Source organism: Rhinoraja longicauda, chromosome 10 (assembly GCF_053455715.1).
Source record: "Rhinoraja longicauda isolate Sanriku21f chromosome 10, sRhiLon1.1, whole genome shotgun sequence".
Taxonomy (NCBI): domain Eukaryota; kingdom Metazoa; phylum Chordata; class Chondrichthyes; order Rajiformes; family Arhynchobatidae; genus Rhinoraja; species Rhinoraja longicauda.
Window position 1 is genome coordinate 26,738,043 of NC_135962.1, and position 24,377 is coordinate 26,762,419.

At 42.5% G+C, this 24,377-nt stretch overlaps 2 protein-coding genes and 1 long non-coding RNA gene across 4 annotated transcripts in view; 1 reads left to right on the forward strand and 2 right to left on the reverse strand.

The window, feature by feature from the left end:
* adss1 (adenylosuccinate synthase 1) overlaps positions 1-13,131 on the reverse strand; it is a 37,138-nt gene extending 24,007 nt beyond the window's left edge. The window contains exon 1 of the mRNA XM_078406474.1: positions 12,853-13,131. Coding sequence (XP_078262600.1) covers positions 12,853-13,056 — 204 coding nt within the window. The 5' untranslated portion in view covers positions 13,057-13,131. The remainder of the gene's footprint in view (positions 1-12,852) is intronic.
* Positions 13,132-13,647: 516 nt separating this feature from the next.
* The window catches only part of LOC144597299 (uncharacterized), a 162,412-nt gene continuing 151,682 nt past the window's right edge, over positions 13,648-24,377 (forward strand). Inside the window, exon 1 of the long non-coding RNA XR_013547729.1 lies at positions 13,648-13,718. This is a non-coding gene — a long non-coding RNA (uncharacterized LOC144597299). The remainder of the gene's footprint in view (positions 13,719-24,377) is intronic.
* LOC144597298 (inverted formin-2) overlaps positions 18,709-24,377 on the reverse strand; it is a 76,147-nt gene continuing 70,478 nt past the window's right edge. For both annotated transcript variants that reach the window (XM_078406476.1, XM_078406475.1), the window contains exons 22-23: positions 21,398-21,457; positions 18,709-19,813 (exon numbers count right to left, since the gene is read on the reverse strand). In XM_078406476.1, the coding sequence (XP_078262602.1) occupies positions 21,402-21,457 (56 nt within the window). In that variant the 3' untranslated portion in view covers positions 18,709-19,813; positions 21,398-21,401. The remainder of the gene's footprint in view (positions 19,814-21,397; positions 21,458-24,377) is intronic.

The following is a 24,377-nucleotide window of genomic DNA, read 5'->3' on the forward strand; positions in this document are numbered from 1 at the left end:
GTCTGACCATCTACTCTACTATGCCTCATAATGTTATATACATTTATCAGATCTCTTCTTAGCCTCTGGCATTCCAGAGAAAACAATCCAAGGTCCTTCAAACTCTCCCTGTAGCTAACACCCCTTCATCCAGGCATCATTCTGGTAAATTTCCAAAGGCTGCATATCTGTCCTGTACTGGAGCAACCAGAACTGGCTGCATTACTCCAAATGCAGCCTAACCAAAGTCCTATAAAGTTGCATCATGACTTCCTGACTCTCATAACTCAAAGCTTCGATCAATGAAGCCAAGCGTACCATATGCCTTCTTTACCACTCTGTCTACTTATCTTGCCTCTTTCAGGGAGTTATAAACGGACCACAAGATCTCGCTGTTCAAAGCTGTTAAGGGTCTGGGTTTTATAGGTTCATAAGTTACAAGAGCAGAATTAGGCCATTCAGCCCATCAAGTCTACTCCGCTATTCAATCATGCCTGATCTATGTTTCCCTCTCAACCTCATTCTCCTACCTTCTCCCCATAACCCCTCCCAAAGTATGTAACATTGAAGTAGAAGTATACAAATAGATAATGTGAAAATAAAGAAATGGTATGTTGATGGACTTGTGGCATAAGAATGATAGTTGCACAAACAGGAACTCTCTGCTGTGAATCTTTGTAATTGAAGGTCACAGGCTATTGATCTGCAATTGCACAGTCCTTCAGGTGTTACAGAATGTGCAAGGAAAAGTTCCCTGACATCTTATCTCACACCAAGCACGGAATGACTATTTACCCTGGCAGGTAGGGACTCTATATTGCATATTTATCTTCTACTGACATCATTAGGATTGCTGTGGAATTTTGATTGGGAGCCTGTTTGTGCAAAATCCTAAATCCAAACCACAGGCAGAGCAGGAAAAAGAAACTTGGGTAAGTTCCAAAATGCAACAGCTTTCTGGAATTCTTGTGGGCCTAAAGGAAGAATGATTCTCTGGGCTGGTCAAGGAATTCAGCTTCCTAGGTCTTGCTTATTCCTTGCAGCATTAAAATTATGTCACAGCCTTATTCCTGCTAGCACCTATTCTTAATTTAGTTTAGTGATACAGCGTGGAAACAGGCCCTTCAACCAACCGAATCCCCGTACACTAGCACTATTCTACACACTAGGGACCATTTCCAATCTTTAACGAGGCCAATTAACCTACAAACCTGCACGTCTTCAAAATGTGGGAGGAAACTGGAGCACCCAGAGAAATCCTACGGGTTCACAGGGAGAATCCTGGCTACCCGGCATTGTAAGGCTTCAGCTCTACCACTGCGCTGCCCCAACGCCGGCATTTTAGTTTAGGTTATTATCACATGTAACGAGGAACAGTGAACAGCTTTTTGGTTGAGTGTTATCCAGTCAGTGGAAAGACAATACATGAATACAATCAAGCCGTCCACAGTGTACAGATACAGGATGAAAGGAATAATTTATAGTGCAAGACAAATCAATAATTCAATGATATTTTATTGTCATATGCACCTAGATACAATTAAATGCTTTGTTTTGCATACACCCCAGTAAAATCATACAGCTGACCTCACCTTGGCTGACCGCAAGTACACTTGAGCCGCCACATGTCTGGTGCCGTCAAAGTTCACTGAACATTCCCATCTGCTGCCTGTCGCCGCACATAACAGGTCAATATGACTGCCACGTCCAATATGAACAGTGTTATTGTTTGTATGCTGGTCATGTTTGGAATACAGGTGAAAGGTCAGAAGCAAAGTGCATTTGCCTGTCAGCTCAGAATGGTTTAGAGATGTTGCTAGACTTGTGTTGAATCCAGTGGGGAGAGTGGGAAATCCATTGCATTGACACCTTCAGTGCGTTTCTCTCTTCCATGTCACAGCCAAACATGTGCTGAAGAGGGCGAATGGGAGGCAGTTCCCAATGGAACCATTGGTGCGTTACTCAAAGCCTCACATGCAAGACATCGTGAACAAGATCCAATTCAGGAATAATGGAATAGCTCTTCAGTTTTGCTACCCACTGTGCCGTTGATCAGGCAATAAATGATTTATTTGTATCCTTGTATCATTCATTGTAATGGAACAGCATATACGCCTCTATTAAACATGGCAGGGATGCATAAATAACAGCTGTCTGGCTGAGGAAGGCTTCCATCTATGTGACAGAGGAACACAAGCTATTGGACAGGTATATGGATAGGAAAGGGTTCGAGAGATATGGACCAAATGCAGGCAGGTGGGACGTGTAGAATGGGGTACAGACACAAAATGCTGGAGTAACTCACTGGACAGGCAGCATCTCTGGAGAAAAGGAAAGGATGACGTTTCAGGTCGACATCCTTCTTCAGACTGATGTCGATGGGGTATCTTGGTCAGCATGGGCAGGTTGGGCTGAAGGGCCTGTTTCCATGCTGTATGACTATGAGTCAATAATGTGAGACTTCCTGAATCCAATTCCCATCCTGCACATAGAGTCAGAGTTATACAGTGCGGCAACAGGCCCTTTGGTGCAACTTGCCCAGGTCGACCAACATACCCCATCTACCTGCCACTGGGCAGCAGCACAGTGATGCACTAGTAGAGTTGCTGCCTTGCAGCACCAGAGACCCGGGTTTGATCGATCCTGTGAATGTTATTCATTTATTTCAGGGACTACCATATAACATACAATCATAGCTTCACTAATGGCAATCCGTTAAAAAATGGTTGTAATCTGGCAATATTTTGCAAAATATTCAGGTGGCATTGTGAAGCTTTTTCTTCACTTCTTTATTACAAGGCAACAATTGCAATTGAGTTTCTGAATGAATTTATAATAACCTCTAACCATGCAATGAGACCTTGATGTGTCTGGGGTGACTGATGACATAGCTCCAGATCTTGTGCTGTTGCCAACAACAAACATTTAACTGACCTTCTCATGTTCTTACTTAGCACTCCAATCTGACCTTTAGTATTCCATAAGGGAAAAGTGGACCAGATATTTTGGCCTAATAAACAGGTAGGTAAAGGCGCTTGAGTTTTTTGGACATTAAATAAGCTACTTATATTTTCACATTGGATTGTGAAAGAGACTAACAATGAATAAAATAAGGAATGCACATGTCAATTTGAATTTTGAGAGATAAATTAAAAAATCGGGATCGAAATCCAACTTACAGCTGCTATTTCTTCAGCATAAACATGTGATCGAAGTACACCAAATTATTCAGGACACCATAGTGAAGCACATCTCAGGCATTTGAAGGCAGTGGAGACCAAATAATAAATATAAATTGGGATTCTTGAACATACCAGAAAAGTGAACAGTGTAAGTTACCATCAATCATTCCAAAATCATGTAGATTCATCAGAGCAACAGTTGTGAAATCAACGTTTATTTAGAAAGAGCCTAAACTGCATTCAGGGACACCTGTGTCTGGTTATTTTAAGCCTGTTATAAGTTTTTAAGCCCATTTCTGGTTGTGGTGACCAATTTTCAAAAACAGTGCAATTTGCAAATGTGGACAATCTGTCCTGGAATGTAGGACAACGTAGATATATAGCTTGGTTTGTCATTAGGGTTTGGGCATTTTGAAGGAGGACTAGCAGCAGGTTAGATGTCAAAAACATCAACTTTTAGATGTTGGGATAAGAGGAGTGGAATGGTGGACAATGTAGGAAGCCTGGAAGAAAAGGACACCTTGTTTCCAGTTAATTTAGGCATTTCCCACCTAAATTAATGCGAATTACACATTCATGTACTCAGTGACGATAAAAATCCCGTCCCCTCTCAACTAACGTACCTTTTTTTTATGCAATGGACTTACCAACAATCCATTCTTTTGAGTCTTAAGCATGGATTTATGAAGGGGAAATCATGCTTGACTGATCTTCTGGAATTTTTTGAGGACGTAACTAGGAAAATGGACAGGGGAGCGCCGGTGGATGTGGTGTACCTTGACTTTCAAAAAGCCTTTGACAAGGTCCCACATAGGAGATTAGTGGGCAAAATTAGAGCATATGGTATTGGGGGTAGGGTACTGACATGGATAGAAAATTGGTTGGCAGACAGAAAGCAAAGAGTGGGGATAAATGGGTCCCTTTCAGAATGGCAGGCAGTGACTAGTGGGGTACCGTAAGGCTCAGTGCTGGGACCGCAGCTATTTACAGTATACATTAATGACTTGGATGAAGGGATTAAAAGTAACATTAGCAAATTTGCAGATGACACAAAGCTGGGTGGCAGTGTGAATTGTGAGGAAGATGCTATGAGGTTGCAGGGTGACTTGGACAGGTTGTGCGAGTGGGCAGATGCATGGCAGATGCCGTTTGATGTGGATAAATGTGAGGGTCTCCACTTTGGTGGTAAGAATAGGAAGGCAGATTATTATCTGAATGGTGTCAAGTTAGGGACGTACAACGAGATCTGGGTGTCCCAGTGCATCAGTCACTGAAAGGAAGCATGCAGGTACAGCAGGCAGTTAAGAAAGCCAATGGAATGTTGGCCTTCATAACAAGAGGAGTTGAGTATAGGAGCAGAGGCCCTTCTGCAGTTGTACAGGGCGCTAGTGAGACCGCACCTGGAGTACTGTGTGCAGTTTTGGTCTCCAAATTTGAGGAAGGATATTCTTGCTATTGAGGGCGTGCAGCGTAGGTTTACTAGGTTAATTCCCGGAATGGCGGGACTATCATATGTTGAAAGACTGCAGCGACTAGGCTTGTATACCCTGGAATTTAGAAGGATGAGAGGGGATCTTATTGAAACATAAGATTATTAAGGGATTGGACACGTTAGAGGCAGGAAACATGTTCCCAATATTGGGGAATCCAGAACCAGGGGCCACAGTTTAAGAATATGGGGTAGGCCATTTAGAACGGAGATGAGGATAAACTTTTTCAGTCAGAGAGTTGTGTGGAATTCTCTGCCTCAGAAGGCAGTGGAGGCCAAATCTCTGGATGCTTTCAAGAGAGAGCTAGGTAGAGCTCTTAAAAATAGCAGAGTCAGGGGGTATGGAGAGAAGGCAGGAACGGGGTACTGATTGAGAATGATCAGGCATGATCACATTGGCACCCAGCTTTGTATCATCTGCAAATTTGCTAATGGTACTTTTAATCCCTTCATCCAAGTCATTAATGTAGATTGTAAATAGCTGCGGTCCCAGCACCGAGCCTTGCGGTACCCCACTAGTCACTGCCTGCCATTCCGAAAGGGACCCATTTATCCCCACTCTTTGCTTTCTGTCTGCCAACCAATTTTCTATCCATGTCAGTACCCTACCCCCAATACCATGTGCTCTAATTTTGCCCGCTAATCTCCTATGTGGGACCTTGTCAAAGGCTTTCTGAAAGTCAAGGTACATGACATCCACCGGCTCTCCCCTGTCAATTTTCCTAGTTACATCCTCAAAAAAATCCAGAAGATTAGTCAAGCATGATTTCCGCTTCGTAAATCCATGCTGACTCGGAACAATCCTGTTACTGCTATCCAAATGCTCTGCAATTTCGTATTTTATAATTAACTCCAGCAACTTCCCCACCACTGATGTCAGACTAACTGGTCTATAATTTCCCGTTTTCTCTCTCCCTCCTTTCTTAAAAAGTGGGATAACATTAGCTACCCTCCAATCCACAGGAACTGATCCTGAATCTATAGAACATTGGAAAATGATCATCAATGTGTCCATGATTTCTAGAGCCACCTCCTTAAGTACCCTGGGATGCAGACCATCAGGCCCTGGGGATTTATCAGCCTTCAGTCCCATCAGTCTACCCAACACCATTTCCTGCCTAATGTGAATTTCCTTCATTTCCTCCGTCACCCTAGGATCTCTGGCCACTAGAACATCTGGGAGATTGTTTGTATCTTCCTTAGTGAATACAGATCCAAAGTACCGGTTCAACTCGTCTGCCATTTCCTTGTTCCCCACAATAAATTCCCCTGCTTCTGTCTTCAAGGGGCCCACATTTGCCTTGACTATTTTTTTCCACTTCACAAAAAGCTTTTACTATCCTCCTTTATATTATTGGCTAGTGTACCCTCGTACCTCATCTTTTCTCCCCTTATTGCCTTTTTAGTTATCTTCTGTTGCTCTTTAAAAGAGTCCCAATCCTCTGGCTTCCCACTCTTCTTTGCTATGTTATACTTCTCTTTTATTTTTATGCTGTCCTTGACTTCCCTCGTCAGCCACGGGTGCCTCTTACTCCCCTTAGAATCTTTCCTCCATTTTGGGATAAATTGATCCTGCAACTTCCGCATTATTCCCAGGAATACCTGCCATTGCTGTTCCACCATCTTCCCTGCTAGGGCCTCCTTCCAGTCAAATCTGGCCAGCTCCTGCCTCATGCCTCTGTAATCCCCTTTGCTATACTGTAATACTGACACTTCCGATTTTCCCTTCTCCCTCTCAATTTGTAGAGTAAAACTTATCATATTGTGATCACTGCCTCCTAATGGTTCTTTTACCTTGAGTTCCCATTATCAGATCAGGTTCATTACACAACACTAAATCCAGAATTGCCTTCTCCCTAGTAGGCTCCAGTACAAGCTGTTCTAAGAATCCATCTCGGAGGCACTCCATAAACTCCCTTTCCTGGGGTCCAGTACCAACCTGATTTTCCCAGTCTACCTGCATGTTGAAATCTCCCATAACCACCGTAGCATTACATTTGCGACATGCCAATTTTAGCTCTTGATTCAACTCTATGTCGAGGCTACTGTTTGGGGGCCTGTAGATAACTCCCATTAGGGTCTTTTTACCCTTACAATTCCTCATTTCTATCCATACTGATTCTACATCTCCTGATTCTATGTCACCCCTTGCTAGGGAGTGAATATCATTCCTCACCAACAGAGCGACCCCACCCCCTCTGCCCACCTGTCTGTCTTTTCTATACATTGTGTAATATTCAGTTCTCAGTCCTGGTCCTCTTGTAGCCATGTCTCTGTAATTCCCACAACATCATACTTGCCAATGTCTAACTGAGCCTCAAATTCATCCACTTTATTTTTTATACTTCGCGCATTTAAATACAACACTTTAACTTTGGTATTCCCGCCCTTCTCCATTGGCCCTGACCTTACTCTCTTATCCCATCTAAAACTTTCCTTCCCATTTATTCGAGAGTCCTTTGCAATTTCTCCTGTATTCACTTTCCCTTTAACTCCATCTTCATATTCCCAATTTGTCAACCCCTCCCCCCTCTACTTAGTTTAAACCCACACATGTAGCACTAGCAAACCTGCCTGCCAGAATGTTGGTCCCCCTGCTGTTAAGGTGTAACCCATCCCTTTTGTACAGGTCACCCCTACCCCAGAAGAGATCCCAATGGTCCAGAAAACTAAATCCCTGCTCTCTGCACCAGCCCCTCAGCCATACATTCATATCCCCGATCTCTCTGTTCCTGCCCTCACCAGCACGAGGTACAGGTAACAATCCAGAGATAACCACCCTCAACGTCCTACTTCTCAGTCTTCTTCCTAACTCTCTAAACTCACATTGCAGTATCTACTACCTCTTCCTCCCGATGTCGTTCGTGCCCACGTGCACAACTACTTCCGGTTGATCGTCTTCCCTCGCTAGGATGTTCTGAATCCGGTCTTCCTGACTTCGGTCTCCCCGGTCGAGTCTCCTTGCCTGGATTAGAGCCACCAACCTGTCCGCCGCTCAGACTGGAAGCGTCTTCTGCCCCAACAGCTCCAAAGAGGGTGTACCTATTTGCAATGAATAGGCACAGCCACCGGGGTCTCCTGTAGTCCACGTTCACTCCCATTTGAAACGGTCTCCCACCTTCGCTCAACCTGGACCCTTGGCGTGACAGCCTCACAGTAGGTCCTGTCCAGGAAACTCTCGCATTCCCTGATGGCCCCGAGGTCATCCAGCTGCTTCTCCAACTCCACCACACGTCCATTCAGGAGCTGCACCTGGACACAGTTCTTGCAGGTGTAGCTCCCAGAAGCTCCAGCTGAGTCCCTACCATCCCACATCCTGCAGGAAACACACTGCACCAACTTGTCCGCCATTACTTTAGTGTCAAAAAACAAATCAGGCCCAAAAACAAGTGTATCCTCCTCACCTCGCCGAAGACTCGCAGCCAAAGACCTGCACTTTTCTCACAGGGCACTTCCCTCGACAGGGCCGCACCCCTTGTGCATGCCTTGTTTAAATCAGTCACTAAATTGACTAATTGACCAATTTACCAGACTTCTAATTTAATTGATCAGCCAATCCCCGCACTCACTCCTATTCTGCCTTCCTTTGACTAGCTGGGAGGTATGCACTTCGCTGACTGACTGCTAGCGTCCCTTTGGCGCTCTTTTTTAAACGGACTTTTACCTGCAATTCACACTTACTTACTTTCAGCCAACGGTCTTCCTTGCTGAATGATCTTCCTTGCTGAATGATTTACCTTCCTGAATGTTCAGCCAACGATCTTCCTTGCTGACCTTTACTGAATGACTGCTAGCGTCCCTTTGGCGCTTTTTTAAAACAGACTTTCACCTGCAATTTACACTTACTTACTTTCAGCCAACAGTCTTCCTTGCTGCTGCTGCTGCTGCTCTCCCGACCTTTACTAAAGTGGCATGGTTGTAATGCTCAGCATTAGAGGAGCAAAGAATCATCTTACATTCTGAATATCGGCAATGTGGACAAGATGATCAGACTCACCAGGCATCCAAGGGACTCGTTATCAAAGGCATCTAAGCAAATTATCTACCAAATGCAAATCATTTGCATCATGATAAATTGATAAATTATCCTTCAGTTTAGTTTAGAGATACAGCATGGAAACAGGCCCTTCAGTCCAATGAGTCCACACTGGCCTTAGATCACTCATTCACACTAGTTCTATGCTATCCCACTTTCTCATCCACTTGCTGCTCATTAGGGACAATTTACAAAGGCCAATTAGCCTTTGAACCCGCACGTCTTTGGGATGTGGGAGGAAACCGGAGCACCTGGAGGAAACCCATGCGATCACAGAGAGAACGTACAGACTCTGCACAGACAGCTCCTGAGGTCAGGATCGAACCTGGTTCTCTGGTGCTGTGAGGCAGCAGCTCCACCAGCTGCACCACTATGCGATTCTTAATAAACTGATACAGACATCCAAATAAGCATTACTGGAATAATAACGTCAGAACTCTTGTAAAAGATGTCGTCAAATTTAAATTAAAGACAGCAAAATAATCTAAGGAGGACGTTGGTAAAAATGTGGAACATATTATTATATTGTAAAGAATGTCTAAAATATCACCCTGGTTGCAGAACGAGCAAGTCTGCTTACAGATCGGCTGAAGAAGGGCCTCGACCCGAAATGTCACCCATTCTTCTCTCCAGAGATGCTGCCTGTCCCGCTGAGTTACTCCAGCTTTTTGTGTCTCTCTACAGATCAAGTAGTGTCTTGGATCAAGCATTGTGATAAACAGCAAAGAATCGTCTTAGATCCAGAGCATCAGCAATGCATGGATGTGTCTAACGGTGCAGGATATGAACAGACTCGCCAGGCATCAAAGGACACTACTCTGTGAGGAGCAATAATGAAATACGTACATTCAGAGCTAATTACTGGGTCAAGATGTGGGAAAAACCCCCTAAAAAAAACAATAAATGAGTTTCAAGGTTTTTAGAAAAGCAACTAAAGGAACATGAGGAATCAAGGAACTGCAGATGCTGGTTTACAAAAAAATACAAAGTGATGGAGTAACTCAGCGGGTCAGGTTGCATCTCTGGAGAATCTGGATGGGTGACGTATCGGGTCGGGATCTTTCTTCAAGGGAAACACAGTGGTTACATGATCAAAGTAAAATCAATAGGCCTAACCTATTACTATGTTTTAATGTTAACAGACATATTGAGACATTGAAATGCCTGCTGTAGTTAGTTTAGGTTGCTAATATTTACAGCAGATAATGGGCCTGTTCTGTGCACGTGAACCAACTAAATCTGGGAGACAGAATCTTCTCTGCCTCATGCTTGTCACAAGGTTTGAGACTGACATGTGTGGCCAACTGTCCAAGGGTAAAGGCCAACTGCTCAATTTGGCCAAGTAACATCTGAATTTGACAGGGAGCTGTGATGGGAAACAGACGACTGACACTGACTTGCTGGACTAGGTCCGTGGGTGGGTGGCAGTGTCACCAATCAATGCCCACACAGTCAACTTCTAATCTTGCTGCCATATATGAACTCTTTTTTGTGTCTATTGCTTAACTAAACCACCAGTTCATTCGGGCAGATCCACATATTATAAGTTGCTCCCATGATGACTCAAGATTGCAAATGGAGTTTAAGCCACATCTTTAAGTAAAGCAACTGTTTCTGTAAGAGCAGTCTGAGAGAGAGCAGTCTAATTGCATCGTGCAGTCTGAAGAAGGATTCTGACCCAAAATGCCATCTATTCCTTTTCTCCAGAGATGCTGCCTGAACCGCTGAGTTACTCTAGCATTTTGCGTCCATCTTCAGTATAAACCAGCATCAGTTTCTGTGATATTGTTTTCCAGGTAATGGTGAGCAGTTTGTTTACACTGTAACGATTAGAAGTGAACATATGTGAGATGTATTAAAAATATAATTATTTTCCTAATTCGGTCAGTGTCTAAGGAGGTCTCGTATTTACCTTAACTTCAGCTGCTCAACAGTGGACTGTTAGCCCAGTCTTTATGCATAATATTTTCCAAGTGAAAATCTCCCTGCAAGTGTCTGTTCAATGTCGTTGACTTATGGTCAGCGATTATAATTTGATCACAGATAATAATTTCCATAGAGTTCCCCTTCAAAATGAATCAATTAGATGTTGATAAAGATAAAGTAATAAATTAAGATTGGCAGGGTACAGAGTACTGCGAGTAAAAATAAACTGCTGTTGGAACTCAACTAGTCAGGCAGCATTGGTGAAAATACATGAACAGTTTACATTTCAAATTGAGACCCTTTCTCCAGACTGGGGAGGGAGTTGCACCAGCAATTTGTTTTTTGCTCCAGATTCCAGCATCTGCAGTCTTTTGTGTCTCCACACTATTGAGGGTGCAGGCTAATAAAGATGTAAAAACATATCTATTTTCTGAACCTATCTTTATCCAATGAAAAGTCTGTCAGAGAATATTGTTTCATACAGTAAGCCCCATCTTACTGATTTTTAGCAGACTCTCTTTAAGAACACAGACTTCCAGTTACATTGTTGGAGGCTGTTGAAATTGACAAAGGACTGAAATTGACAAGGCGCCGAAATTGACAAGGCACCGAAATTGACAAGGCACCTAAATTGACAAGGCACCGAAATTGACAAGGCACCGAAATTGACAAGGCACCGAAATTGACAAGGCACCAAAATTGACAAGGCACTGAAATTGCGAAGCAATTACTCTGATCAACATTTAACTATTCAACAATGTTGGTCTTTGAGACATTTGGGCCTCAACCCAAGAAAATGCAAGCTGGAATATGAAAGCCATGACATTTCTAATCCACACATCCAAACTACAACTGAGAAAACAAGCAAGTCCAGTATATTTATCTTCCTGATGCTGCTTGGAGGATGCAATAAACTATTGTGTTTTTTTTCGATACAGCTCCCATGTTGTATACATGAATGGAAACAAATTAACTCCATTTTTTACTGAGTACTCATCCCAACTGGGTGAGTTCATTGCAGCACAGTTATAAGCAACATTTTGAATGAATCATGGTAAAAAATGAAAAAATGTTTTACTCTCCCCCAAATATTTCAATGGTTCTCTTTTACTGAAACAAGAGAATATTATAAAATATTTATGGCAATTATAACTGCAGTACGAGAAGGCATTTTGGCCCACAATATCTGTGCCAAACATGATACCACGACCATCTCTAACCCACCTGTGCACAATCCATTCTCTACATAGCCATATGCTTAACCAAAACCTCCTTAAATGCCATTAAATGAAAATTTATGGTGATTTTGGAAGTACTTCACGCAACGTTTGATGCCTGTAATGCACTTCCAGGAAAAGTAAAGTTATTGCCTGCATTTCAGTACGCGATAGTTAAGTATCTCCCCGCATTAATTTAATTGATTTGGAACAAATTACTTTTTTTATGACAAATTTATCTTTCCACATTTCAGATAATACATTTGTTGGTATTTATTCCAATGAAACATTTCATTGGCAAGTTATCAGAATTATATTTAAATATCAACAGTTGAATGACGATTAAATTGTATTTTTGACACACTGATTATTTAATTGTGATCATTTATTGCAGAACGACATGTTACCTCACGGAGCTGTTAAAAACTCTTGCTTTAACTGCATTATCGGAGTGAAACACACTTTGCTCACAACTTACTAGTCAGGTTTACGTGCACCGCACCACAAAATATGATTATCGCAGCATTAAAACAATGCATTTAAACCTGGCCTGATTATTTATTGCGGTCCATCATTTACTGCAGAATAACACAAGTCTGCTCAGGGATCTGTTCGAAACTCCTGCCTGAAATATCAGTTACCGACCACTACATCAGAGGGAGAACGACCTTGCTTGAATCACAGGACACTCTTGAACCAAACAAAATAGTCCTGCTATATTTAGTGATGTGCGAGGTAGGAGCGACTGCCTGAAATCCGTGGAGTGCGATGTATGACCTAGACTCAAGTCAGAGCGGTGTCCCAACCTGAATTACGGTGGGGGAAACACTCGCACACACTGTCCATGAGGGACCAAGGCTGCCCACTACACGACCTTATGTACACAAATAAATGTTTTGTGGACAGATTATTTGTAGGGTATGTTGTTGGTAAGGACGCACTTTCTTCAGCCCCTCGCTGGTCAGTTACCCGGGTTTACTGGGCTGGGGCAGCCGAGGTGTTACCCGCGCCAGCAGCGCTTACCTGACAGCGGCACACCATATCGGCGTCGGTGGCCAACAGGTCGACCACCTTGCCCTTCCCCTCGTCGCCCCACTGCGCGCCGAGAACCACCGTCACTTTGGTGTCCCCATTGCGGGCGCGCTTGCAGCCGGAGTAGCTCCGGTGGTGGTCGCCGCCGCTCCGGTGGTGGTCGCCGCCGCCGCTGCGGCGGCCGCACTCGCTCATGGTGCTACCGGTGAGAAACGAAGTGAACCGCTCACTGCCCGCGCTCTCCCGCCGCTGACAGTCCGTGCGCGGGCACGCGACGCGCGTCACCGCCTCCATTTCCCGACCGTTGACGTCAACGCGGGGCACGTAGTCACTAGCGCCCGCCCCCTCCTTATGTCGACGTCAACGCCCAGCACGTGGCCGCGCCTCGCTCACCCTCCCTCTCTCCGCGCGCTGCCAACGTCCAGCACGCGGTCAACGCCCAGCACGCGGGCACCCTCTCCCGGCCCCCTCGTGCTGACGTCACGCCACGCACGTGGTTATCGAGGTTAGGAAGGAATTGCAGATGCTGGATTAAACCGAATATAGACACAACCAACTAGAGGAGTAAACGAAAATAACTGCAGATGCTGGTACAAATCGATTTATTCACAAAATGCTGGAGTAACTCAGCAGGTCAGGCAGCATCTCGGGAGAGAAGGAATGGGTGACGTTTCGGGTCGAGACCCTTCTGATGGACCACTCCGTCGCGTATTCTGAAGAAAGGTCTCGACCCGAAACGTCACCCATTCCTTCTCTCCCGAGATGCTGCCTGACCTGCTGAGTTACTCCAGCATTTTGTGAATAAATCGCGTATACTGAAGTGTCGTACGCAACGGAGCGGAACGTCCGCCATTTTAGTAAGCAAAACCCGCCGTTCGCTATGTCTCTCGCAGTGTAATCAGTGTTGTGGGGGAACAGTATGTGTGATGATACCATTAAAATGCAGAAAATATCTCATTTATCAACTCACATTTTTTTGTTATTTTTATTTTTTAATGTTTTCCCCCTGCTTAATTTCTCTGATTTTTATTATTTCTTAGTTTCTGCCCATTTCCCTCCCATCCCCCTCTTGTGCAGTTTCCCTTGTTTTGCTCAAACACACACTCTGCACAAATTTACCATATTATACATACATAAACCATAACGGTGATTCGACCTTTATGGGTTATGTATATGCATATATATATGGGGCTTGCACGTAAGGTTGTAAGGTCAAAGTGCGTGAGTCGCTCAAGCCATCTGGAGGACATAGCAGCTTCCGGCATACACTTGTAACACATACAACACGTACATTCTTACCTTGAAAAAACCTCTATAATGGTCAATTTTTGTGCTGCAAAAAATTGTGGAAGTAGGAGTAACTGAGATGATGCTGAACTTGCTTCGCAAGATGATGCTGAACAGGTTAATTATGAAGAAAACTTTGAACCACAGCTGCAAGTACACCATGAACACATGGAAATACAAACACCAGTCAAGGAGACAATGGACACATCAGCGGCGGAAGGGAAGAGGCTCGACAAGCTGGTCAGGAAGGCCGGCTCTGTCCTGGGTTGCACCCTCGACTCAGTGCAGGTGGTGGGAGAGGAGGATGATGATGGCAAAGCTAACATCGCTGCTGGACAACGACTCCCACCCCATGCAGGACACTGTCACTGCACTTAGCTCCTTCTGTGACAGACTCCTTCACCCCAAGTGCGTGAAGGAGAGATATAGGATGTACTTCCTTCCCGTTGCTGTGAGACTGCACAACCAGCACTGCTCCCAGCAGACGAGTCAACAATAACCTAAGAACACACGGAAAACTGACGACAATTTATGTATCTTCTATTTATAATGAATGATCTCTTGCTCTCCACTTTGCTGCTGTAACACTAAATTTCCCCGGTGTGGGACGAATAAAGGAATATATTATTATATTATTATATTATCAACACAAACAGAAATGTGTGCAGCAGACATAACAGTACTGGAAGCACACGCAGACAACAACAATAAAGAGCTCGCTAAAGCAAGACAAGAAGCAGCCTAAATTAAGCTGACTGAAGAAAGCTTTTCCAAGAATGACAAAAAGGTTAAGTTCCACACGGATTTACCAACGTTTGCCGTTTTGATGGTGGCCTTCAAATATGTTAAGGACAAGCTCCCCACTAGACATTCATTAACACATTTTCAACAGTTGCTGATCATCTTGATGAAGCTCAGACTTGCAGTCCCTCATGAAGATCTTGCGTATCGATTCCTTGTTAGTGAATCCACAATATTGCACGTATTCAATACCGGGATTGATGCACTTTACGGCATATCCAAGTTAATTGCTTGGCCCGAAAGAGAGGTTCTGTGGACGACCAAGCCCATGCAATTTCGGCGGATATTTGAAAAGCGTGTGGCAGTGATTATAGGTTGCTTTGAAGTATTTTGTAATAGATCTACGAGTTTAGAGGCGCGTGCCCAGACTTGGTCAAACTATAAACATCACAACACCATCAAATATTGTATTCTTAATATTTTAATATTTTATGCCTGACCCGGTAATTTATTCCACAGCTTTGTCTATTTGAATTGGATTCATGCTTCTATACCACGTCAGGCAGCATTGGTCATTTTAGAGGCTGTCAAGGGTTTTTAACTAATCAATGGAGAAAATGGATAGGTGATGTTTTGAGTCGGGACCCTTCTTCAGACTGATTGTAAGGGGCACTAGGGAGATAGCAACAAGATTTGCAAATAAAATGAATAGGCATGATTTGTTCTGGGATAAAAAATAACGAGAAGTGCTTGATGGAAAGAGCACATCAGAAGTATGGCAAAAATAGACTTGATATGAAGCAAATGAGACACTTGCGAAAAGTGCACGTACAAGCATAACCTTTATTAAATTATGCTCCGAATGTTGGCTAATGCAGGGAGGGTTGTTCTAAGGCTTCCAACATATGTATGAGAAGTAATTTTTTTTAAAGCTAAGAATAAGAGTATCCTTTCAAGTCTGCCGTATCCCAATTGGTAGCTACTTTACCACTCCACCCTCTGAATGCCAACCCTTCTCTTGCCCCAATATCAGGATTTGGCTTCAGGCCACTGTTACCAAGGGAAGCAGCCAAAGATTCATCATTTAAATCAGTCCTACAGCCTGTAAAATATCAACAGGTGCTTACAGTCTCCGAGATAAAGTTAATAACATTGCTTTACAGCCAGAGTTACCCTCTTCATTTGGCACGGGCTCTCTGTTTCCAAACCAAGTACTGGCCTAAAGCAAAACTTAATGAAGTGGGCAATGGGGCAGTGGCTGTTCCGCCCATTTCCCCTGTAGCAGGGGAACAGGAGGGGCAGATGTGGAGGGTATAGGACAGTACTGTTCAGTTTAGTTTATTGTCACGTGTACCAAGGTACAATGAAAAGCTTTCATTGCGCGCTGCAATAACCAGTTGTGGGCGTATTATCTATATATTAAAACTCTCGTTTGTTATCTTGTTTGTGACTGAACTTCAGCCAAAACGGTACACGATAGCGCGACAATTTTAGGCCCACCTTACTCACCATTGTCACTTTAATGGTAAAAATGGTAGTTTTATTGAAATTGGTCTTATATTTTTTAAGTTAGTCACATTTTAAAGTTTAAATCTATCTCCTGGGGAGGGAGGGGGAGGAGGAAGGATAAGGGGGATGGAGTGGGGGGGGGGGGATAGGGAGGGAAGGAGGGGAGGAGAGAGGGGAGGGGGGAGGGGAGGAGGGAGGGGGGAAGGGGAGGGTGCTGCACCAATGCAGGAGAAGTTTGGGCCGAACGGGTCCACTTGGTCTAGTTATACATTAAAGTCAGCCTCAGTGACTAGCCTTGCTATCTAGTTTAGTTAGGTTTTTTTTTAGTTTAGAGATAAAGCGCGGAAACGGACCCCTTGGCCCACCTAGTCAATGCTGTCCAGCGAATCCCGCACTAGGGACAATTTACGATTATACCAAGCCAGGGGTTATAGTTTAAGAATAAGGGGTAAGCCATTTAGGTCTGAGATGAGGAAAAACCTTTTCACCCAGAGAGTTGTGGAATTCTCTGCCTCAGAAGGCAGTGGAGGCCAATTCACTGGATGTATTCAAGAGAGAGTTGGATATAGCTCTAAGGGCTAACGGAATCAAGGGATATGGGGAAAAAGCAGGAACCGGTTTCTGATTTCGGATGATCAGCCATGATCATATTGAATTGCGGTTTTGGCTCGCAGGGTCGAATGGCTTACTCTGCACCTATTTTCTATGTTTCTGTGTTACTGTATGCTACTAGCAGATGCAGGGTAAGGGGTAAAAGAGAGCAGTCTACCAGATAAGTTAAAAGGAGCCATTGACACCAATCTGAGCACATGTTTCTATCACTGATTGTCTTTGAGAATAATATTAATTAGGATCTGGAGCATAGGGAGATGGTGATGTGTTTTACTCAGTCTGTCGTGCATTCCATTGAGAAGTGATTTAAATATACCTTGAGGAAACTTTGGAAAGCTGCAAGGCAAAGCCTAGAAACTATAGACATCTGTGGTAGGTAAGTTAGTGGAGAAGATTCTGAGGAATGAGGTATATATGTATTTGGATCATTGGGCTGATTAGAGATAGTCAGCATGGCTTTGTATGTGGGAGATCATGACTTAGGAATTTGTTTCAATTTTTTTGAAAAGGTGACAAAAAAGATTGATGAGGGTAGACATCGTGTATATGGACCAGCAAAGCCTTTGATTTGATTCGGCATGGTAGGCAGCTCTGGAAAGCTATCATGGGATCCAAAGATAGCTGGCAAACTGGATGCAGAATTGGCTTCATGGAAGGAAGCAGAGGGTGGTGGTGGAAGAGCATTTTTCAGACTGCAGGCCTGTGATGAGTGGTGTGCCGCAGGGATCAGTACTGGGCCCATTGCAGTTTGGGGTTTATATCAACGATTTGGATGAAAATGTACAAGGCATGATTAGTAAGTTTGCAGATGTCACTAAAGTGGGTGGTATTGTAGATAGTGCAAATGGTTACCAAAAATAACACCAGCTCTTGATCAGCTGGGGAAGTGGGCTGACAAATGGCTAATAAGTGCGAGGTGTTGCATCTGGAAAGACAAACCAGAGCAGGACCTTCATAGTGAATGATAAGGGCCAGGGGAATGTTCATAGATCCCCGAACATGGATTCACTGGTAGATAGGGTGGTCAAGAAGGTTTTGGTCCATTGGCCTTCATCAGTCGGTAATGAGTATGGAAGTTTCGATGTGATGTTACAATTGTACAAAACTGGTGAGGCCACACTTGGGGTACTGCGTTCAGTTTTCATATGTGTGAGGAGCAGAATTAGGCCATTTGGCCCATCAAGTCTGCTACCCCATTCAATCGTGGCTGATCTATCTATCCCTCCTAACCCTATTCTCATGCCTTCTCCCCTTAACCCCTGACACCCGTACGAATCAAGTCCTGGTCACCCCACCATAGGAAGGATGTCATTAAGCTGGAAAGTGTGAGCAGAGAAGTTTCATGAGGACGTTGCCAGGACTTGAGGGGTTGGGCCGAATAGGATTTCATTCCTTGGAGTGCAGGTGGCTGAGGGGTAATCTTATAGATATGTGTAAAATCTTGCGGGGAATAGATAGGGCGAATGCACAGAGTCTTTTACCCAGAGTAGGGGAATCAAAAACAAGATATATTTTAGGTGAGAGGGACACGAGGGATAATCTTTTCACTCAGGTAGTAGGCGGCATATGGAATGAGCTGCCAGAGGAGGTAGTTGAGGCAGGTATAATAACAGCATTTAAAAGACATTTGGACAGGTACATGGACAGGGAAGGTTTAGAGAGATATGGGAGACAATAGATAAACATTTAAGAAAATTTTCTTTATTATTTAGCTTTCTCTTGAAACGATCCAATCTGCAGCCAGCTACGGTGTTACAGGTTGCACAGTGTCAAACTGAGTGTAGTGCCCTGTAACAGTTTATTGCTATGAGGCTAAGCAGGACTGCTGTATTTGAGGCATATTGGAAAACCTCTGACAAAAATATACCATTAAAATAAAGTACAATATAAAAGTTATTGTTCAAAAGATAAAGAAAAATCCAAATTTGATTTAACAACGCAACACAAATATACTGAAAAGAGGATTGATAATAAAACATTTGGTTATACAATTTTTTCATTCAAAAGTTCCAAATTAAGACCTGCAGCCATATTTTACCTAGTCAAGCTAGATGATGAGCAGATTGGCATTATTTATGTAAATGATCACTTTATAAAGTAAGAAACATTGAGGATATTAAAACACATATCATGATTTAACATGGCACTGAAAATTCCTGGTAATATTCTTGTACCATATGTTATGTGAAAGATTGCAAAAAGCCAAAAATTACTTACATCTTTCTCTTTCATGCTGTTTTCATGTCACAATCAATAACCTAGAATGAACAGCATTTGACTTGACACTAATGCTACATTTCAAGAATTCAAGTCGCTCATCAAGGCCTATGCAATGAAACTAGGGAGAGCCTGCTTCCAGTGAACCTCATACTCTTAGATCCAGTGTTAGGTTAGACCACAATTCCAGATCTTGCAGTATTAAGCAAGGGGAAGAGATGACTGTCACTATCATTCAAGTACCCACAATGAAGTGTTGTAATTTGATTACATAATGTTTGATTCCTTGATACTAATAGAGTTTGAAATGGCAGTATGAGCAAATTAAGCAGATAGACCTTATGCATGACATTTTCTCCACTCAAATATTTAAAAGTTTCATTTTTTGCAAAAAATATTTGATAACTCAGCCATGCATTCTGTTAAATATAATGCACATTCGACAATATTACATATTTGCAAGAATCTTGGAAGACGTAGAATAGTTCAGCCATTATTTTTGTTCAAGAAAACACTTTTTAGAGTTAGTGACCACTCTTGATTTGGATGCTTCCAACGTATTCTTTTTATATCTTCTTCCACTCTTCTGAAATAAATACCAAACACAGAGTTTTATTTTTCGGATAATCAAAAACAAGCCAAATGACTTTTGGTGTCTTGGCGTTGAAGTAAAAGGAATAATTGCTTCCCTCTTTCTCTCATGCATGCTTTTCTTAATACTTTGTTTTTCTCATTGGGGTTTATTTTCATTAGCTTCCACGATGCGTCTACCTTAGCAGCAAGTAGCAGGAGGTTAACTGTGGAACACATTCCTGCTAAACCCGTTCTCCTTTCTACCTGCCACATATCTCTTGCAAGAATAACTGCTGCAGAATTTACAGAAATCTGGCAAATTTCCCCGGTGTGGGACAAATAAAGGAATATATTATTATTAGCGTTCAAGATTAAGTATTGGTCTATCAGTCTGAAGAAGGGTCCCGGTCCAAAATGTCACCTATCCATGTTCTCCAGAGATGCTGAATTATTCCAGCACTTTGTGTCTTTTCCTGATGTGTAACTTTGTGACATAGCATGCTCTGCTTATTTTAAACACAGGAGTGATTGACCAGTATTTTAATCAGTCGCTCTAAATGAAGGGTGATTGTGATCTAAAGACTTCTTTAATGGCCATAGATCAAATGAACAGATATGGTGTAGTTCACTTTCTGTGGTATAAATTCAAAAGTATGTATCATGAATGTTCATAGAAAGAGATTTGATGTTGCAAACTCCATAAAGTGAATTTCTTACACACAGTATTGGGAGATAGAACAGGACAGCACAGGAATAGTCTTTTCGGACCACAATGTATGTGCCAAACAAGATGCCAAAATAAACTAATCTCATCTGCCTGCATATGATCCATACCCCTCCATTCCCTGCAGAGCCACGTGCCTATCCAAAAGCCTCAAACACCACTGTAGTATCCGCCTCCACCACCACCTCTGGCAGTGTGTTCCAGGAGCCCATCACCTTCTGTGTAAAAAAAAACTTGCCTCGCACTTCAAAGTCAAAGGCATTGAATAATGGTGCTGTGACTAATGGGTAGCTGATGCAATATCACACATATCGGAGCTCTACCTAAGTTCACTTCACCACACAGACACAAACTGGGAACATTTATCATGAGCAGTCTCTCAAAGCAAATTAGAGGTTGAGCAATGGTAGAAACAAGGAATTGCAGATGCTGGTTTACCAAGGAAAGACATATAAAATGTTGGAGTAATTCAGTGGGTCAAGCAGCATTCCGGGAAAACATGGATAGGTGACGTTTTGGGTCTTCAGACTGATTGCAGGGGTTTGGTGAAAGTAGGCTGGACGAGAGGAGGGGAAAGGACAAAACGTGGCATGTCATAGGTGAACACAAGTGACGGGAGGAGGGGGGTACATGGCGACGTTTTTGATAGGCAGATGGTTGGACAAAAGCCAGAGATGAACATACATATGGTGTGAGACAAAAGGACTAGAGAGTTGCAAATTGTGAAGCTAGAGAGTTTAGCAATGGTGTTCACTGACTCTATGGTCATGTTTACCTGCAGAAAATTATTTTTCAATCAATTAAGTGTTCCAGCAGAAAATAATTAAACATCCTGTGGTTTAAGAATGTTGTGTGCATGAGACTCAGACATACCTTCTTAGTTCAATGAACATTTTTGTTTGGGCTTATTGATTGTATTTTTGGAGCCGCCATCTGTTTTTAAACAAAAAGTAACAAATAAGTGAGTATTTGGAAAAATAGTTTGGTTCAGAGTAAAAATATCGACTTTTAATCAAACATATATGCCTAAATAATCTAGATTACTTGTTTGCTAATGGCTTATTCAAGCCTCACCTGTTTTGTACAATTAAACTCAATGATGAACGCTCCAAATGGAAAGAACATTAAAGGTGGTCTGTTTGTCTCTGGAACAGGTGTTACCATTCAGAGGCCTTATCTAATTTGTGATCCATCATCTTTACTTGATTTTGTCTTTCATGCCAAAACCCCCCCAAATCTTTGTTCTAAATCTTTAGCACTCTCTGCCTGTAGAAGTGTTTCCTAATTTCACACCAAGGCCTAATACAAGTATTGGAAAATAATTTCCCTCTCTTCATCCTAGTCAGTAACATCCTCGAATCATCCCATAACATTCTACGTCCAGGCACACTGAAATCCCAGTTATTGAAATCTGTCTTTGCGATTTAATCTTTAAAACCCAGGTACCATTGTGGTAATAATGACAGAAAATGCTGAAATACACTGCAGTTGATGCAGCATCTTCTGACTAAAAGTTATCAACCTGAAACATCATGAACTCTCAGATGCTGTCTGCCAATGAGCATTTCCAGCGTCCACAGATTAGTTTTTAGTTTATTGTAACGTGTACAGAGGTTAACCTGTACAATGCTCCGACCAGAGTCAATATATTCTTCCTAATACACATTATCAGGATCGGTCACAGTACTGCAGGTGTGGTCTAATCAAGTGTCCCTCAGGGAAAGGGACATGAAAGATATCTAGAAAGTTAGCACACATGTCGGAAATTCACTTGCACTCCGATGGCACCAATAGAGAATCAAAAGCAGTTTGTTTTATTAACTTCTCCACTTATGAAAGATAGTAACAAAATAGCTCAGGGTTTAGTGAAACAATTAAATGCCATGGTGCTTTAATATCACACTGCATGTTTTTTGTTATTTAATTCAGAAATATTTTAACCTATGTGAAAAATATATTGAATCCTTGATATTTAATGGGTTCATAAACAAATAGTTTGTGTCACCACAAGCCTGAAGAGAAGAGCGTTCCAGATAGTCATTGATCCAAAACATTGACTCAGGTTTTATGGCCACTTGCTGTCACCTGTTTCCAACATTTAGTGTTTCTTTTCTGAATTTGACCTCTTATTTAGACTTTAAACTTTAGAGATTCAGCATGGAAATATGCCCTTCGGCCCACCGAGTCCACAATGACCAGTGATCACCCTATACTAGCACTACCCTGCACACTAGGGACAATTTACAGAAGCCAATTAACCTACAAAGCCACACGTCTCTGGAGTGTCGGAGGAAACTGGAGCACCCAGAGAAAACCCTGCAGTCACAGGGAGAATGTAGAAACTCCGTACAGAAGGTCAGGATCGAACCCAGGATCAGGCGCTGTAAAGGAACAACTCTGCTGCTGTGCCACTGTGCCGCCTATGAACAAGTTATTTTTGATAATGCCAAGATTTCAACTTTTCAAATTTAGTTTTGGCCACTGACTCTATGAACTTAACTCTGAAATAGTATTTTATGTTCTGCTTTCTCATGTGCCATTTAATAATTCCTTACTAGGTTTAATTTTATCATCTTCTTTCGAAGCCTTAATGTTTCTTTATAATTTCATGTCTGATGCTTGACATGAACCCACTGGCTACTCTGTATGGACACAGTGACTTAAATACATAGTTTGTGTTCAGTCTGATTGCCAAGCCACAACACTCAAGGTACATTCTGATAGAAAATATCTTGGTTTCATACAATATTCCAGTGGCATTCATTAGTTAACTTAATGGACACCTATTAAGACACAAGGTTTTCATTTAGTTAACTTAATGGACACCTATTAAGACACAAGGTTTTCATTCTTTGGTTTAAATGATTTTAAATGTTCAAGCTTCATCAAATTTTACTTTATTGCTGTCCAGCTTTGAAATGCGAGAGATGCGCACACAGAGAGTGAGAGAGAGAGGAGAGGGAGAGAGAGAGAGGGAGAGAGAGAGAGAGAGAGAGAGAGAGAGAGAGAGAGAGAGAGAGAGAGAGAGAGAGAGAGAGAGAGAGAGAGAGAGAGAGAGAGAGAGAGAGAGAGAGAGACACACACACACACACACACACACACACACACACAAATAGAGAAAGTGACACACAAGAGAAAGAGAGAGAGAGAGAGAAAGAGAGACACAAACAAAGAGAGTCAGAGAGCCAGAGAGAGAAAAGAAAAAGAAAGAATGATGGCTATGTTGCTTGTCCAAAGAAATTCTCAGATTGTTTGTTGATATTGAATGAGAATCACATCCTGGCAAATATTTAAAGAGCATCTGCAACAAGTCATCTCCCTGGCCAATGCCCCCCCCCCCCCCCCCCCAGATGAATACTCTGTTATTTTCATTGGTATCTTGATGTATACTAATTGTGTACTGCATTTTCCCATAAAGTAACAACAACTAATCTCCAGGAATAATTGACAGGCTTTGTGGGCCGACAGTGTAACAGGTGTAAAATGAATGAAAGGTTATCCCTCTTTCTATAGTCACAAAGGTCATTGTGTATTCTATTTGAATATGCAATGTTTTTTATTGAACGTTCATCCACTGTTAATCCATCATTCATTTTATCCTATTGCTCGAAAATTGGATAAATCTTGACTCACCGCTGTGTAGTTACTATCTTGTGGGAAAGCTGATTGAGAATGTGTGCTGATCCACACCACAATTAAAGAATCGTGGAATGGTTATCCCCTGGCAGTGGGACAGCACACCTATGGTGTATTGATTCAACAATAACCAGGAAAGATTGGTGATGGAGTGAAAACCAGATGACATACTATCAATCATCGAGACACCTTGTAAAGAACAATTTTACATACACTT